Raw genomic sequence first — 18723 nt, forward strand, 5'->3', positions numbered from 1 at the left:
TCTGTCTTCCAAGACATAAAAGTATCTGTGCAAATAGAAAAACTGTTTAAAAAATAATTTATAGCTATAAAATGCCAAAGTATTATTCAAATGTTATCTCACAGTGAGACCTTCCCTGACTACACTATTTGAAGTCACAGGTCCATCTCCCTCCCTTTCTTTGTTTTCCTTTTTAACATTTGTCGCCATGTGATATACTATACAATTTACTTGTTTATTGTTTGTTTCCTCCCAGTAGAACCTAAGCTCCAAGAGGACAGGGGCTTTTGTTTGTTTTGTAAACTGCTGTATGCACAGCACCAAAACAGTGCATGGTACAATAGATGTGTCTAATGAACTAATTAGTGAAATCTCTTAACATAATATTTACTCAGTGCACAACATTGGGTTTGACTTGATGGGTTGTACATAAGAGGTATAGGACATTCTCATAGCCTTGAAATAAACATGACATTGCTGTGGAAAAATGAGCGTGAAGATACGTACATAAGTGCTGTGGACTAGAACAGAATGTCGCCCGTACTTGGTAAATGAGAAGGTGATTGTTGGCTGGAGAGGACATGCAAGGGCCGTTTGTTAAGATATGGTTTAATTCATTTTGCAAGTTTTACAGCAATTTGTGTGATAGCAAAGACTGATTTCACATTTGCATAATTTTGAGTTAGTACTAACAAACTCTCTACAGCCCAACATTCAAGTCTGGAGTGATGGAATCCTTGCTGCCCAAAGTCCACATCAAGGGTGACACCAATTCAGAACTGAAGATTGTGTTTTAGCCTTGAGCTCAAGTGGAAGAACTTTACATTTGGGTAGATTCGCGACATGCCATCGTGACTAGATTGTGGATGATATGGGGGTAGCCCCTGCTGCCTCCTGTCCTCACATTGTATGTGACTCTTTAATGTCTTACGGTCATGATGGCCAGAACACCTGCTTGTATGAGCAGTGAGAAAGGATTGACCACGTGATATTCTTCCTGTCAAAGAGAGACAGCTTGGGAGAAACCCAAGGTGGGGGTAGATGGGTAGATGGGTTTTTAATATCTGAGGGTAAGCCAGTGAGGATATATAAGCACGTTTAGTGTTTATTTTAATATTTGGGTAGCACTTTAAAGTTGTCTAGGTATTTTTAGATGGTAGTGATAATGGCTAGGGGAGAGAGGTGACACCCTTTATGTGCTGGAGTATATTCTCATTTCATTGTCACAGAATCATATGGGCTAGCTATTCTCCATAGATGCCAAAGAGAATTATAGTGTTGTTGTGATAACAAAACTAGTAAGTGGCGGAACCAGGTTTCGAGCACAGTTTTCTAGGCTAAATTGTGTGCTGTTTCTGTTACTTGTTCTGACAGGAAAAAGTGAACTTCATGTGACTGTCTTTTAATACAATCAAAGATTAATTTTATGTGAAACAGAAACACTCTAGAAATATTTCTAAGCCTATCATATTCAATAAGTAAGGTACTTACCTGTGGCAGCCAGTTTGAAAATGTGCACTTATTTTCTTTTTTAATATCACATTGCAGCCTTATGTCTTCCATAACATATTCTCCTAAATTAGAACGTAAGACATCAGAGTGCATAGTACCACCAGACAGTGACAACGAGAAGGGAGAAAGAAATAGCAAACGAGTCTGTTTTAATATGGCAGGAGATGAGCAGGAAGATTCAGGTCATGACACCATCAGCAACAGAGACTCTTACAGGTAATTCATTAATTCCTTAAACTCATCTCATCAACACAGTCAAATGTGATTCCTTATTTTCCACAGAGGTCTTGAAAAAAACATTTCGATTATCATTTTTGTTCATTGCCCTCACAAAATAACCGCCGGCTATTACCAACCCCAGACAAAGCATAGTGTGGTCCTGTAGAATCTTTCAAATTATTCTTTTTTCATAATCTGAGTAATTTGGAGAAAGCATTTTTTTCTCCATCTCTGTGGACCTAATTTGGGGGACTTGTTCTGTTACAGATTATGTAACCTGTATAGCAGATAAGCAAGTTGAGCCTATATTAACATTTTTTTCAGATATCTGTTTCTGATTATTGGACTGTCGGGTGGTGAATAGGAGTTCTTTTTGTTGTGTTTCTACCCTTTTTTTCTTATATTCTGTGTTCTAAGGGAATTGGACTAATTTTTCCTGCTCACCTCCATGACCAGCTTTGTGTCTTTTTTTCTTCTCTTGCACACATTCTAAAGATTTTTTTATTATTATTATTTGAGAGAGAGTGAACGAGCGAGAGCAGGAGCAGTGGGGAGGGTCAGAGGGAGAGGGAGAAGCAGACTCCCCACTGAGCAAGGTGCCAGAAGCGGGGCTCGATCCTGGGACCCCGGGATCACGACCTGAGCCAAAGGCAGACGCTTAACCTGCTGAGCCACCCAGGTGCCCCTCTCTTGCACACTTTCTGTACAATCTTGGTAGGATTGCTGTAACAAAGTACCAAAGACTGGGTGGCTTAAACAGCAGACATTTATTTATTTGTATTCCGACAGTTCTGGGGCAGAAGTCCATGATGAAGGTGTCAGCAGGGCTGTTTTTTTCTGAGGTCTGTGCAGGAAGAATCAGGTCTAGGCCTCTCTCCTTGGTTGTAGATGACTATCTTCTCCTTAATGACTTCATTTTAACTTGATTAGGTCTGTAAAAACCCTCACTCCAAACAAGGTTGTATTCCTGGGCCCTGAGTGTCAGACTTCAACCTCTGGATTTTAGGGGGAGATGCAATCAACCTGTAACACCTTCTCCAAAGCCTTGTCATCTGCCCACCATCATCCTTCCAACGATGGCGGCTCCAGTGAACTTCCTTACGTGAAAGTGCTAGTTCTCCTTTGATCCTCATGTCACCTGACAACTCATTGAGAACTGTCATCACCGGCCATATGTGCTGCATGTGTGGCTTCAGCATCTCCTGTCTTATTTACTTTAAAGACCATTTATTTGAGAGAGAGAGAGAGAGAGAGAGAGAGAGAGAGCACATGAGCGGGAGGGGCAGAGGGAGAGGGAATCTCTAGCAGACTTCCTGCTGAGGCTCGATCCCATGACCCTAAGATCATGACCTGAGCTGAAAACAAGAGTCTGATGATCAACCGACCGCGCCACCTGGGCGCCTCCTGTCTTACTTACTTTAATCAAAGACAGAACCTCTCTTATTCACTGTTATTTATTATACCGTGTTTTACAATGAAAAACTATTAAGCAATTACTATTGAAGTTATTCTCCGCAGAGATGTTTAGCACAAACTAATAGCTAACATTAAAAACATTTTTACCAGACACATGGGGAAGCAGGATGATCTCACATAATTCCCAACACAGCCCTGTGTGCCACATGCTGATATTAACTCCAATTTACATGTGAAGAAGCTGAGGCCACAGGAGTTACATAATTTACCTGTGAAACCAGGTGGTCTGGCTCACGGTTTCTCTCTTAACCATTGTACGATCCCAATTTCTACATGAAAAGGATTTTAACAAATATGTAAGAGTTAATTATTCCTAGAGATTTAATAGTATATAACACAGATTAACCAGCTTTACCATTTCATTTACTTTTAGCTTCAAAGGATACCAGTAGACTGTTCAATAGGAACCTGTGGTTTTTCTCCAATGGGAAATTACAGATCTAAAAATACTTCCTTACCTCAATTTCTAGTTATCAGATAATTAAAATTACCCTCCGAGTCTCCCTCTAGGTTAAACTAGAAATTTTAAATGTAAATTTAGAGTTAAATAAGTCCTTTTTACTGATTCTGAGAGGGGGAAAAAGTATTTTGTCTCTTGTACTCTTTCTGAAATCTATCATTTGTCCATATTCACATACAAACCTTTTACACATTCTTTCCTTCGACATTGATCATTATCAAGCACTTACCAGGTGTGGTGGCCAGTGCTGAGCTCTGAGGGGGAGACAGGGTGCCGGTCCCCTCCGGGGAAGCTCAGACTGCAGCTGATGAGTTATAATTGAAAGCTACCAGAAAGATTTAAAAGGCAGAGATCATGAAACAGGACCTTGTCTCTATCAGCACATTAACTACAGACATGCCACCTCAAATAGATAATGATGAATTTTTTTTTTAAAGATTTTACTTTTTTATTTGACAGAGAGAGGAAGAGAGAGAGAGAGTACAAGCAGGGGGAGAGAGAGAAGCCTCCCTACCGAGGATGGAGCCCGATGCGGGACTCGATCCCAGGACCCTGGGATCACTACCTGAGCCAAAGGCAGTAGATTAACCAACTGAGCCACCCAGGTGCCCCGATAATGACGAATTTTAAGTGTGGTTTGACTCCTAGTTTTCTACCTTCAGATTAAAAAAAAAAAATCATTCAGGATCAGCCTATACGGCTTCAGAGATTTTGAAATACGATTGAATTTAAACTTTTCTAAAGTGTAAGATAAAATATGAGTCGAACCAGATTTATCTTTCTCGTCATTTTCTCTAAGACCTATCAGTAAGTCTAACTGTGGCATGACACGTGTATCTGATAAGAACTGGCAGGGCGATGACAAATGCACGCCCAAAGTGACGTGTGCCTCCTTCTTCCCAGCGACTGCAACAGCAACAGGAATTCCATCGCCTCCTTCACCAGCATCTGCAGCAGCCAGTGCAGCTCCTACTTTCACAGCGATGAGATGGACTCAGGTGCGTTTGCTGAGGTGTGCGTCCTTTCTGCTCCCCGTCCTTTGGGGGATACCTCTCAGGGATTACACTGTGTGATCGACCTGCATTTTCACCTCGTATCAGTCATCCTTGGCAGCCACATGTGCTGGATGAAGTCAACGTCCCAATCCCCTTGTGAACAGAGTGAATTAAAAAGAGACAAGAGAAACAAATGAAGTCTGATCTTAATACCTATTTTAGGAGTTTTCATGGTACTACAAGGAGGCTAGGTACACAGGAAACAGGTTGTACTAAAACATGAGGGGTTGTTGACTGTGTGAGGAGGCGGATCGGGCTTTGAACCTGAGGACTTCTGAGACAGTAGGTGCATGGGGAGCTGAATGATGAGGAAAACACTGACTGATAGAAAGATCTTACAGATATCTTATCTGGGGTGTGTTAAGAACAAAGACTTCGCATCCGATTAGGACACATCTTCATTTTGAAATATGCAGTTTATTTCAACTATTTAACAGTTAGGAAACTGCACTGTTTGAAAAAATTATTGACATAAGATATATATTGTTTTTTCCTGTGAGGCACTCTGCTCCCACCTCTATTTCAAAGAGCAATCATCTGATATCCTAATTGCTATTAAGTCCTTTGGAATTCTTTATCTGATCATGAGAACATGATGGAATAAGAGTGCGTGTTTAATTATTATTTTTTAGTTTTATTTATATTAAAATATTTTAGCATGTTAAACAAAGACGGATGATTTATTTTTTTATATCCAGGTGATGAGCTCCCCCTCAGCGTTCGCATTTCTCATGATAAACAGGACAAGATACATAGCTGCCTGGAGCATCTTTTCAGCCAGGTATGATTGGGACAATTATGGGTTTTTTTTTTTCCCACAGATCAAACTGTCAGGAATCCCTTTTTCGGACATAGTAAAAAGAGCTTAGAGTAAGAATGGAAAGGCCTCAGTCTGTCCCTCCATCCCCTTCACCTCAATTTCCACAATTTAAAAGGCAATAAATATTCTTTAGCCAACGAACCCAAAGGATTGTTGTGACTGTCAAATATTTTATGGTTCTTGGAAGAAGTACAGTTATAAAAACAGAAGTTATTCTTTTTATTATTTGTTTCTTTGTAGGTTTTCAGAATTCTTTATGACACTTCTTGCTTAACTTTATTCCTAGTTTCAAGAAGGTCAAGATTCTCTTGGTGTTTGTGTTGGTGTTTTGCATTTTTTAAAAAGAATTATATCCATAACCAAAATTCCTAGTGTAAAAGCTTTTACTGCTTTGAAAAGGATTATGATGACTTTTAGGGTTTTTAAAAATAACTCTAGAAATCTTCTTTTATAAAATGAATATATTGAGTATATTTATATCTTATATTAATATATGATGGGATAGTAAGAAATTTTGCAAGTGTTAGTGAGTTTATTCCAATATTTTATTTAAAGATAGATTTTGCAAGCATCATGAGATTGCAGAAATAATTGTGGCTTTAAGACAAAAATATTTCACAAGATTTACTCTTGGAAATGTATATTACTTATTGTGAGAAGTATGTAACTTTCAGAAATCTCTGCTGTTATGGTAGGTGGATTCTATTACCAACCTCCTAAAAGGGCAAGCTGTTGTAAGGGCCTTTGAGCAAACCAACTACCTCACACCAGGTCAAGGATTACAAGGTAAGATTTAAAAAATCACTATTATAAACAATCGGGAAACAAAGGAGGGAAATAATACAGTCATGAAGTAAAAGCATAGTATAAGAGGAAAATGGCTGCTCATGTTTCATAATTCCCTTTATATTAATTCTATTTTGATCATTTTTGAATATATATAAAAAGTCTGTATAGGAGCTTTTAAATTTCTTTGCAAGTTTAAAATGTGCAATGCCTGTGGGGACTAGAATAAATAGGAATGAGTTAATTGAAGAGATATAAGTGTGGCATATGTGTGAAGTGTTTCAGCTTTTGCTGAAACCAGCATAATGCCTACTTGGTTGTAGCCCATTGGTTGGGGGAAGGGGTCTCGGGAATGTGCTTTTGGCAAACAGAACAGCCAAACAGAACAACATCTAGAGCTGCCACTTTCTGACATCTAGTTTCAGATGTTGAAAATAGAGTTTTTATCTAAATTTGCTCCTTTGTTTCAATGTTTGTAAGAAAATAATAAGGTTAGTCTTTCTTTTTTAGATTTAACCGATTTTCTCCTGTAATGTAACTAGAGAAAGTACCACCATGCTAATAACCCAGGACATCAGGAATGAAAGAGGATGCTGAAGCTCACAGATTTGTTAACCGTTTGGTAAATGATTGAAACTTACAAGAGATTTTCTGTATTTATTTAGAATTTCAGCAGGAAATGGAACCAAAGCTGAGTTGTCCAAAAAGGTTAAGGCTTCACATCAAGCAAGACCCTTGGAATCTTCCCAGCAGTGTCCGGAATCTTGCTCAGAACATCAGAAAATTTGTTGAAGGTCAGGATGAAAAGCAAAGAATATTGCATAGTATCAGCAATAATCATTTAAAACCAAAAGTTTGGTAATGCCCTGATTACTTTTTGCAGTGTTTCATATTATGAGGAAAATCAAAGAATTGGAAAGGGTGAGGGAGGAAGGAAGCAAAAGAAAATAGGATTTTAGAGCCTTATGTTCCAAGGATCTAAATGATGTACACTGTTATCATGGAGAATATTCTCAGTGAATAAAATAAGGGCTCATACTTGGGAGGACGTGGAATGTGGAGAGTTTCATATTTTATAAAATGAAACAATCTCAGCAAAATTTCTAAAGGAGTCCCGAAAGTCATGAAGCTAAGTTTTATGGGAAGCCTAAAAAATTAATTGTGCATCTGTGAGAATCAAAATAATAGGATAGCTTATATCATTGGTTTATAAGTTTCGTATTTGTCTAAGTTTATTGTTATTAACTATCATGACATTGTTTACTCAACATCCTCTAATTGATACAGTCTGCAGCTGGAGATACAACATTTCAGGACAATTCTAGTGCATCTGATTACGTGTTGTTTAGGGTCAGGGTACTAAGTAGAAAATTCTGAGAGTTTCCAAAACAGATATGGTGGAAAAGATGAAATGAGAAATTTGTTTAATGTTTTAAAATGCCTAATTCAGTGATTTTCTTCCCAGCATTAGACCAGTGGCTGGCGATGTCTGGGGATATTTTTCGGTTGTGACAATTGTGGGGCTGCCACTGGCATCGAGTGTGTAGAGGCGAGGGATGCTGTGCAACGTTCTGCAGTGTACAGGACAGTCCCTCACAACAAAGAATTATTTGGCCCAAATGTCAATAGTGCTGAGGTTAAGAAACCTCCACAATAAATAAGTATATGCCTGCATTTAAATTTTTATTCCTCAGCCGTTTGTATGTCAGTTGCATGTGGTAAGTAGTACTCAGCAGAATTACAGCATGCCCCCAGTCACTGCCATCTTTTTTAGGGTAAATTAGAGAGAGTTGTATACTTTGCTGACGAAAGACAGCTCTTAAATCTGGTAGAGTCTGAGTCTGTGACATAACTCTTTTGGGCCTCGGTTTCTTCATTTACCAAATGACAGAGATATGTATATGTTCTGTGATTAGTAAGTCTTCTGCCTCGAAATATACTCAAATATAACAGCTTAGATACTTATTAGGGATCAGTAGAGGAAAGGTTTGTACAGATACGGAAAACTCCAAATAAATCACGGCAATTCTATTGTGTGAAAAAATCTTTCGTTTTTGACACTGGATTTCTTGGCTACATTTTTATTTTATAGCTAAATATAATGGTTACTGGGGCGCCTGGGTGGCTCAGTTGGTTAAGCCACTGCCTTCGGCTCAAGTCATGATCCTGGAGTCCCTGAATCGAGTCCCGCATCGGGCTCCCTGCTCAGCGGGGAGCCTGCTTCTCCCTCTGACCCTCCCCCCCTCTCATGCTCTCTCTCTCTATCTCATTCTCTCTCTCAAATAAATAAATAAAATCTTTTAAATAAATAAATAAATAAATATAATGGTTACTTGTGATAGATTATAACGTCATATTTAATGAAAAGTCTGAATTTAGAACCTCCCAAAGTAATGAATAAAAAAAATGATAAATACATTTTGTAAAGACGGCTTGGTTTAAGGAATTTAAACATATATTTTACTGAGTAAAAAGTTTTTGTTTTTATCTTTTTGTAGAATAAGTACCAGTATCATTACATTCCTAGGAATTATAATTCATGAATCTAAATGCACTTGTTCTCTCTACCGCTGAAACTAATCATACACTATGTGTTAACTAACTTGAATTTAAATAAAATCTTTAAAAATATATAAATGCATTTGTTCTCATCATCTTTGAGGGTTTTTTTTACATTATAATTGTTTTCGGAGTAAATGCAATATCAGTTAAGAACAGAGAAATCTTGAAACCTTTTCTTGTTTTGTTTTTTGAGGAGCTTTATCTTTAAGATATAAACTTTTTCTAATGCAGGATAAAAAGCTTAATTTTTTTTAGAGAAACTTTTTTATCTTTTTATTTTATTTTATTATGTTATGTTAATCACCATACATTACATCATTAGTTTTTGATGTAGTGTTCCATGATTCATTGTTTGCGTATAACACCCAGTGCTCCATTCAATGTGTGCCCTCTTTAATAAGCTTAATTTTTAATGGTATTTGTTTTAAAAATCTTACATTTTCATCTTAAGTCCCGCTTTTATACCCTCAATACCTCACTCAAATCACAAGAAGCAGCTGTAGGAATGAGAACTATTTACACATATTGATTGATGTATATTGTGAACATGGATGCCACTCTTGGTCAGGGGTGCCCAACAGCTGGCTGAGTGTGGTTGGGTTTGCTGAGTGTCTTCCAGTGAATGGTGTGGGGAGGGCTCTTTGCAGAATTTAAGTTACAAACCTGGTTGCAAGTTTTAGTGAGATGCAGTTATTCTTTGCATAAGTGCTGTGATTGTCACTATGTTAAGTGAGTCTTTAAAAAATGATTAATCACTAGTTCAGCCCAATGGACTGTCAAGGAAGAGGTCATGCTGTCATTTCCTGGTCATCCGTGTGTTGTCTGGTCCTATTATACAGGATGGAAGCAGCAGCATTGAGATCCTTGTAATCAACTGCTTGTTGTATTAGAAGTAACCTCACCAATTCATTATGAATTTATTCTATTCAACTTAAAGTAATTTTCATTCTATTTCCCAATTGTCTTTATACAGGGAATTGTTTAATGAAGAGTTAGGTCTTGGCTAGCAATATAACATAATGTCGCCTTGCCAGAATTTCGTGGTTTATATATGTAGCTGGGATAACCCCATTCTCATGTTTCTGTAGGGGAGGAAAAAAGTAGTGTCTTTTTTTCTTTCTACCCTTCTAGGTTCTTTGGCTGGGCTCTATAAATTAGTCAGACTAAAGACAAATTAACAAGGGAAACACATAAATTTATATAATATGTTTTACATGATACAGGAGCCTTTGTAAGGAAATGAAGACCAGAAGAAATGGTTAAACCTGAGTGCTTTTATACTAGAGTATAAGCTTTTATACTAGAGTATAAGTATAAGCTAAGAGTAGAAAGCTTTGGAAAAATGTGATAGGACGAAAGGGTATGTGCTAAGGGTAGTGAACTAGAGAAATTTAGCAAAGCCTGTTCCTCTCAGTGTCCCTCTATCATTGGAAATAAGGAAGCTCCTTTCCTCTGGGATTGGGAGGGCACTTCTCACAAAAGGGTTTTATGACCAGTTTCAGGGGAGTTGGGGGAGGTCAGAGAGTCCTCCATACACCTGCTGTTTATCAGATTCCTTCAGCTTAAAATTTTCAGTATGCCAAATTGCCATATTTGGGGGTAGCATGTTCTGAACCTCATGATTCGTTCATCTCTGAGTTCAAAATATCCTATCAAATATATACCAAATGGTATCAAAATATAATAATTCTATGGTCTTTATATAGGAAGCACTGTTACAGTGCCATTCCTAAGCTACATCACACTGTGTCATTCATGTGTTCATATCATAGCTTGCCAAACTGAGGGTAGAGGAGAGCAGAAAACACAGTGCGCTGAATGGGGGTTAGATTCATTTTGACGTGTCACTAAACACTAAGACAATGCCTGCCACCTGCTTCATCACTACACTAAATTATGGTCTCAAATTATCAGCCAACTGAAGATGTTTTTACTTGATTAGCACACTGTGATACTGTGTTTTATATAAGAAATATATATTTGGTCTTTGTCCCCTTTCCTGGCACAAACTTCCTGAAACTCTTGGAATTTCTTATGATGAGGACGATAAAGGTATCTTTTGTTATGGCAGTGAGGTGACTTTTGGAAAACTTCTCAGAATGGTCGCTGGTTGCCAAGGAAGCCAACCATGTGATTAGAGGGTTGGAACTTTCAGTCCCACCCCCAACTTCTGGGAGTGGAGAGGGGTTGGAGATTTGAGTTCAGACACCAATGACCAATGATTTAATCAGTTGTGCCCATGTAATGAAGCCTCCATAAGATCCCAAAAGGATAAGATTCAGAGAGCTTCCACATTGGTTCTAGAAGAGTGGTGCATGTAGAGAGCATGGAAGTGCACCATTTCCCCATGCATTACCCAGTGCCTCTTCCGTCTGGCTCCTGAGCTATATCCTTTTACCATAAATGGATGATTTAGTAGGTAAAATGTTTCTCAGAGTTCTGTGAGCCACTGTAGCAAATTAATCAAATGTAAGAGAGAGTCACTGAAACCTCCAATCTGTAGCCAGTTAGTCAGAAGCATAGATGACTTGTAGTTGGCACCTGAAGTGTGTGTGTGGTGGGGGGCAGTCGTGTGGAACTGAGCCCTTACCCTGTGAGAACTGATGCTATCTCCAGGTAGATAATGCCAGAATTGAGTTGAATTATAGGATACCCAGATAGTGTTAGACAATTGCTTGGTGGTGTGGGGAAAAAAACACACATTGGAACTGGTGATAGAATTGGACCCACCATCACCTTAAATTCAAATGTTTATTAGTAAACACATTTTCAATTCTTGCCCCCTACAAAAGTTGTACTCTTTCAAAATCTCCCATTGTTTCAGCAGCTTATATATTTTTTTTCATTTTTTTCCCTCTGCCTTTGTCCCAAATACCCTAAAGAACTTCTTCCTTTTTTTTTTTTTTTAAATCAAAAGTCTCCAGTTTTCCCCTTTTTCTTCTTACTTACCTCAGTAATTGGAACAGCTTTCTGGATAATACCCCATCTCTGTCTTTTCTGATTTATATGTTACTATATACTATATTCAACTTCCTAAAATATTATGTTCATTTTAGTACCCTGCCCCGGAACCATACAGGGATTTTTGTTAGATAAGTCTAAACTCATCAATCTGATGTTGGATGCTGTTTTTCAATGAGGCTTTCTAATTGTATCCCAATCTCAGTCTCTAAATGACATAATAAAATCTTTTCTATGCTAGATTGTTGGATATTTGGTATTCATTCTTTACTATATTCTCTTGCTAGCACTCTTTCCCACTCTTAGGATATGTACCTACTCCCTTGACATTGTAACTTTAAAAAATGTTTAAAAACATTTTCAAGACTCAGAATTCTATACCAACTTTTTAGGTGGATTCAGATTACAATAATAACAGTGCTTCACAGATACACAGCATGTTAAATAATTTTCCAAGGCTTTTAATATATATCCCCATTTATTTTTCATACACAGGCCTATAAAATAGATAAGATAGGTGTTATCATCACTTATGAATGAGCACCTTGAAACTCAAAGTATGGTTGACCATTGAGCAGCATAAAGGTTAGGGGCACTGACTCCCTGCATAGTCAAAAACCTGTGTATAGTTTTTGACTCCCCCAAAACCTCACTACCAAACTCACTGCTGAACAGAGCCTTACTGATAACATAAACAATCAGTTAATACATATTTTGTATATTATATGTATCCTATATTGTATTCTTTCAATTAAGGAAGCTAGAGAAAAGAAAATGTTAAGAAAATCATGAAGAAAAGAAAAATACATTCACAGTACTATACTGTGTTTATAGAAAAAATGTCACATATGAGTGGACCCATGCAGTTCAAACCTGTGTTGTTCAAGGGTCAACTATGGTTTAGCCATTTTCTGAAGACCACAAAGCTAGTACAGGAGTACCCCATTATCCACTGTTTTGCTTTCCTTGGTTTCAGTTACTCTTAGTCAACAACAGTCCAGAAGGAGATGATCCTCTTTCTGACTTATTGTCAGAAGGTCAATAGTAGCCTAACTCCTTGTCACAATGCCTACATCATTCCCCTCACTTCATCTCATCACACAGGCATTTTATCATTTCACATCATCACAAGAAGGATGAGTATGGTACAATAAGATATTTTGAGAGAGACCACATTCACGTAACTTTTAATACAGTATATTATTATAATTATTCTATTTTATTATTAGTTCTTGTTGTTAATCTCTTACTGTGCCTAATTTGTAAATTAAACTTTGTCATAGGTATACATATGTACAGGAAAAACCATAGTATATATAGGGTTTGGTATTATCCCTGGTTTCAGGCACCCACTGGGGGTCTTGGAATGTCCCACATAGATAAAGGGGGATGACTGTAGCAGATAGGTCTTGTGACTCTTCATCCAGGGTACTTTCCTGCCTCTGAAATTCTCTTGTTCTTGTGTTCTCACTTATAAAATGTAATGTCCTCTCAAGTATCTCCTATATTTCTTATCAGGTAATTTTGTCACTCTGACTCTATTGTGAACCTGTTTGGATTAGGATGCAACTTAACCTTTTTTATTTCCCATAATCTTGGACACATAGAGAAGCTCTGTATGTTTTTATATTTACTTATTGCTAGTAAGCTATTTACCAATTAGAAGTAAAGCAATGAGTATGAAGTTAATACACATCATTTAGCAAACATTTGTGATTGTTCTTGTTTGGAGATAGGTTGGGAAGAAGAGTATTTGGAACTATTTAGTATTCTGCCCTTTAGGGCAGTTCTTGACTTATAGATTGGAAAGGAAGTCTAGAGAGAGAGATTATATATGTATAATATATACCCTGTGTATATTACATATATATATGTATACACATATATACATGCTATATAATCTCTAAGTATAATCTATATAATTACATATAATTTATAATTCTAATATATAATGAACAATATATGTATAATTATATATAAAGATTATAAAATGCATATATAATCTTTAAAAATTTAAGTAACTAAGAAAAAATACTGTTTGAGAGCTTATTGATCAAGACCCTAATACCTATAGGAGTTTAGAGAACACCATGCAAACTACAGCAGTTAAGGATGACTTAACAGAGGTAGCAGGATTTGAATGGTGTTTCACAGGCTAATTCAATTCAGAACGGTAAGAAATTTTAGCATCTTGAGCAATGGATAGAATTTATATAGACAGATAGGAAGAATAGCATGTCAAGTAAACGGGATTTTTATTATCTAATATAGTAAGATTGTGCTAATTTTTACACAGTTAAAATGTGGTGCTAGTGACAGAAGAAGACTGAACAACTAACTGTTAATGTTTTCTTTTTCTGCAGAGGTAAAGTGTAGGATACTCCTGGCTCTTCTTGAATATTCAGGTAATATTTTTCATTATTTTTACTATTTGAAACTATTGTGGTCCATGACCTTAGAAATCTCATGATACCAATGCAATGCCTTCAACAAATTAGATGGAAATACAGTCCCTACTTTCTCTAAAATCTTGCAAAGATTTAAGAAAATACTTAGTTTTAATAAAAACATAAAAACATGCTCATCTTCAATTATAGGTACAAACATGGAAATGTATATAAGTATTTATATAGAATATAATTAAAAAGGAGAAAGGAAGCAGGTTTGGGTAAAGTTAATTGTGCAAATGGGATTTATTGTGGAACTATGTCTAACTTTTGTTTATGAACAAGGATGGTGGGCTCAGATTCAAGGGGTGGAAAAGCAGACCTGTACTTTGGAAGCAGGAGTCTTTTACAATCTACCACACCTGGAAAATTTAAATTATAAGTGACTGAATGAGTCAAGTTAACCAGAGGGCTTCTTTTTGTTTGTTGGCCAGTTTTTGCTTTAATTAAACACGTAGTTGTCTTGCTTTTTTGACTGAGTAATAATAATAACAAAAATATCTTACTTTTTTTAGTTTTACTAATAACCACACAGTTGATAGACCTCATATTTATGGATTTCCTTGGGTCCTCACAGTCACTCTATGAGAATATTATTATCTTTCTACAGGTTTAAAAGTGAAGAAATTAACATTCAAGCTGATTAATAATATTAACTAGAAATGGTATTCATTCAACACATATTTTTTTTTTCAACACATATTTTTGAGCATCTGGAAGATTAGATGCTTGATTGAGTAAATGCATAAATAGTAGGTGGCAGATGAAATTCAAACTTAGTTATGGCAATTCCAGAAGTGGTCCTGGAATGCATTGCTGTATTAATTAATATTCAGATGGCTATTCTTATAGATCCTTATTTTGATTTCAATTTTATTTTTCTATTCCTGTGATAAGTCCCTTTTTCCTACTTTATTTACTCACTTTTTTTCCCTCGTTTACATAGGATGGCACCAGAATGTAGCCAAATTACTCTATATTGTTGGCTGCAGAATTATGCTCTCCACTTGAAAAGGGTAGATTGTGTCTGCTAAATATTATTTTTAACTCACCTCTATTCCTATCCTTCTCTCTCTCTAATCTCTCTTTTATCTCTCTGTTGTTATTTTTTTATTATTATTTTCTTTTCCCTACAGTCACAGAATAATGACTGGGATTACTTGTGTGTCTATCATTCTTTTTAGACCAGCTATGGAATTTGAGCTTTTTAAACCGCGGAGAGTAAATAAAGTGTTACTATTTTAAAACATGTTTGTAGAATGCTCAATACTGGAATGAAACGGAAGCCTTTGATAAGTAAAACATCCATTTCTTTTGAGTGTATCCCCACTACAAGAGAATTCTTACTCTGCAAAAACAATAAGCAATAAACAAACTGTCACCAAAAAACAGCTCCCTGCTTTTCTTCTTTTGCTAGAAGCTGGAAGCAGTTGTTGTTGATCCTGCCGTAGTTCTTATTGATAAAAATGAGGAATGAGAATAGTTTTGGGGAAGGATGGACACTCGTGAATTTCGAACAGCTGTATAATTAAAAGAGACTTGTCAGTTTTTCTTGGGAGTTTGCTTATATTGGTGTCATTATTCATCAGATGGTTCCTTCCCTGGTCAGCAATAGAACTGAAACCCCACTCAGTGCCAGGCACCCTGCTAGATGCTGGAGAAAAGAAAAATCACAATAACAATACTGTGCAATTTCACTTTGCTAACTAAGCCATTTATCTTTATATCTCATTTATCTTTATTGCAGATCTAAGTAGAAATAACCCATAATATATAAAGGAATCTGATACCTAGGATTATATGGTTTAAAATGAGTGGAATGGGTAGATGAAAGCAGATTATATGTCTCTAAGTCCATGAGCACCATTCACATTATATGCTACTTCCTCTGTCCTTGATGTGCTGATGGTCTCTTGGGGAACCCAAACATGTAAACAAACTCCCACACTGCTGAGTGATGAGCCATCTAGTATAAGGATGTCCCCTGGACCGTGATGGCAGAGCAGGAACTCCATAATACCTACGGAAGGAGAAAGGAAATTTCTGAAGGGTAGTTAATATTTCGGTGGTTCAATGGGTTCCAGTAGTTCAAGGAGTTGACTCTTTTTTTTTTTTTTTAAGATTTTATTTATTTATTTGACAGAGACAGAGATAGCGAGAGCAGGAACACAAGCAGCGGGAGTGGGAGAGGGAGAGCAGGCTTCCCGCTGAGGAGGGAACGCCTTGTGGGACTCGATCCCAGGACCCTGGGATCATGTCCTGAGCTGAAGGCAGACGCTTAACGACTGAGCCACCCAGGCGCCCAAGGAGTTGACTCTTAAGGACGATTTATTTTATTTTTTTTATTATGTTCAGTTAGCCACTGTATAGTACATTATTAGTTTTTGATGTAATGTTCAATGATTCATTAGTTGCGTGTAACACCCAGTGCTCATCACAACATGTGCCCTCCTTAATACATCACCCTATTACCACATCCCCCCACCCCCTCCCCTCTGAAACCCTTAGTTTGTTTCCCAGGGTCCATAGTCTCTCATGGTTCGTCTCCCTCTCTGATTTCTACCCCTTCAAAACCCTTAGTTTGTTTCCCGGGGTCCGTAGTCTCTCATGGTTCGTCTCCCTCTCTGATTTCTCCCCCCTTCAGATTTCCCTCCCTTTCCCTATGGTCCTCTGTGCTATTGCTTATGTTCCACATATGAGAGAAACCACATGATAATTGTCTTTCTCTGCTTGACTTACTTCACTTAGCATAATCCCCAATACAGACAAAGGGCTGATATCTAAGATCTATAAAGAACTTCTCAAACTCAACACTCAAAAAAGAAATAACCCAGTCAAAAAATGGGCAGACGACATGAACAGACATTTCTCCAAAGAAGACATACAAATGGCTAACAGACACGTGAAAAAATGTTCAACATCACTAGCCGTCAGGGAAATACAAATCAAAACCACAGTGAGATACCACCTTACCCCAGTTAGAATGGCAAAAATTAACAAAACAGGAAACAACAAATGTTGGTGAGGATGTGGAGAAAGGGGAACCCTCTTATACTGTGGGAATGCAAGCTGGTGCAGCCACTCTGGAAAACAGTATGGAGGTTCCTCAAGATGTTAAAAATAGAGCTACCCGGGCACCTGGGTGGCTCAGTTGGTTGGGCGACTGCCTTCGGCTCAGGTCATGATCCTGGAGTCCCTGGATCGAGTCCCGCATCAGGCTCCCTGCTCGGCAGGGAGTCTGCTTCTCCCTCTGACCCTCCCCCCTCTCATGTGCTCTCTCTCATTCTCTCTCTCTCAGATAAATAAATAAAATCTTTAAAAAAATAAAAATAAATAAATAAAAAATAAAAATAGAGCTACCCTACGACCCAGCAATTGCACTACTAGGTATTTACCCCAAAGATACAGATGTAGTGAAAAGAAGGGGCACCCCAATGTTCATAGCAGCAATGTGCACGATAGCCAAACTGTGGAAGGACAATTTAGTTTGCTGGTGGAGAGGGTGGGAAAGTGCCCACAGCCAGAAGACCCATGGACAAAGGTGTGAGCTATAAGAGCATTTATAAGGGCATTTAGCATTTGAGGAACCTGAGCAGTGGTGTGTAGGCTCAAAGAGAAGAGTTCTGTATAGCCAGGGTTCTGGCTACTTTCAGATATATTGTTTTGTTATATTCTCATAACAAGCCTGGGAAGATTGTTGCTGGTGTAGAGGATGAGTGAAGGGAAGTAATGCATTTATAAGCTGTCAGCGTAACTTGAGGGTAGATTGTATAGACCCCTTTCTGCCACTCTTGAGTTTTTTACCTTTATTACTCACTGGGAGGTGATAATGTGTACAAAGTTACTTGAAAAACTCAGTATGATGGGCATATTGAAGTCTATGCAAACAAGTCATTTACTCTATGGGAAATAGGAAAATGCAACTGAAAATCACCTCATAAAGTAGTAAGGAGTTGTAAGGTGTTTTTCATTTGAAAATATGTTGGTTTGAAATTTAAATGGCAGTGTGGTCCAGGGCATCTTGCATATCAAATTCTCTTACTCTACTGTGAGCATAGACATGGCCGAGGCCTCAACTTGGACACCTTCAAACCCCCAGTAATTGGTGCCATGTTTAATTCCAGTGGTGTATTCAGTGTGAAAAGTTTGAAGTAATGAAGAAATACAACTTTTGTGTGATCAGTTCTGATTTGAGAATGAGGTTGAATGAAAATTTTATTTGGCTTAAAATGCATATAGAATATAGTAGCAGAATGTAGAATAAACATTTAAGTATTCTTTCTAAGGTTTAAAAAAAAAGGCATTTCTTCTCAAAAGCAATTTGAAGATAACTATTTCTGCTAGTGGCAAAGTTACTAATCCTTGTGATCTAAAGGTTTTTCAGTGGACCTGGATCCTTCCTTCTCTAACTTGAGCTTACCATTGTTGATAGAAGGCATTTCTTTC

The 18723-nt window shown here is 37.4% G+C and overlaps 1 protein-coding gene across 9 annotated transcripts in view; it reads left to right on the top strand.

Annotated features, from left to right (window-relative positions):
* Nucleotides 1-18723, top strand: part of PREX2 (phosphatidylinositol-3,4,5-trisphosphate dependent Rac exchange factor 2) — a 285788-nt gene that overhangs the window by 176445 nt on the left and 90620 nt on the right. For 7 of the 9 annotated variants that reach the window (XR_004680417.1, XM_035011286.1, XM_035011287.1 and 4 more), the window contains 6 exons: nt 1528-1707; nt 4550-4644; nt 5400-5482; nt 6217-6307; nt 6973-7101; nt 14194-14235. Coding sequence is in view for 8 of the 9 variants with exons in the window: in XM_035011286.1 (XP_034867177.1) it covers nt 1528-1707; nt 4550-4644; nt 5400-5482; nt 6217-6307; nt 6973-7101; nt 14194-14235 (620 nt within the window). In the remaining variant the exon portion in view is untranslated. Of the gene's footprint in view, nt 1-1527; nt 1708-4549; nt 4659-5399; nt 5483-6216; nt 6308-6972; nt 7102-14193; nt 14236-18723 lie in introns of those variants that run through there. The other 2 variants (XM_035011290.1, XM_035011293.1) reach the window with 2 other exon arrangements.

Source organism: Mirounga leonina, unplaced genomic scaffold, assembly GCF_011800145.1.
Source record: "Mirounga leonina isolate KUSES-001 unplaced genomic scaffold, KU_Mleo_1.0 Mir_165, whole genome shotgun sequence".
Classification (NCBI taxonomy): domain Eukaryota; kingdom Metazoa; phylum Chordata; class Mammalia; order Carnivora; family Phocidae; genus Mirounga; species Mirounga leonina.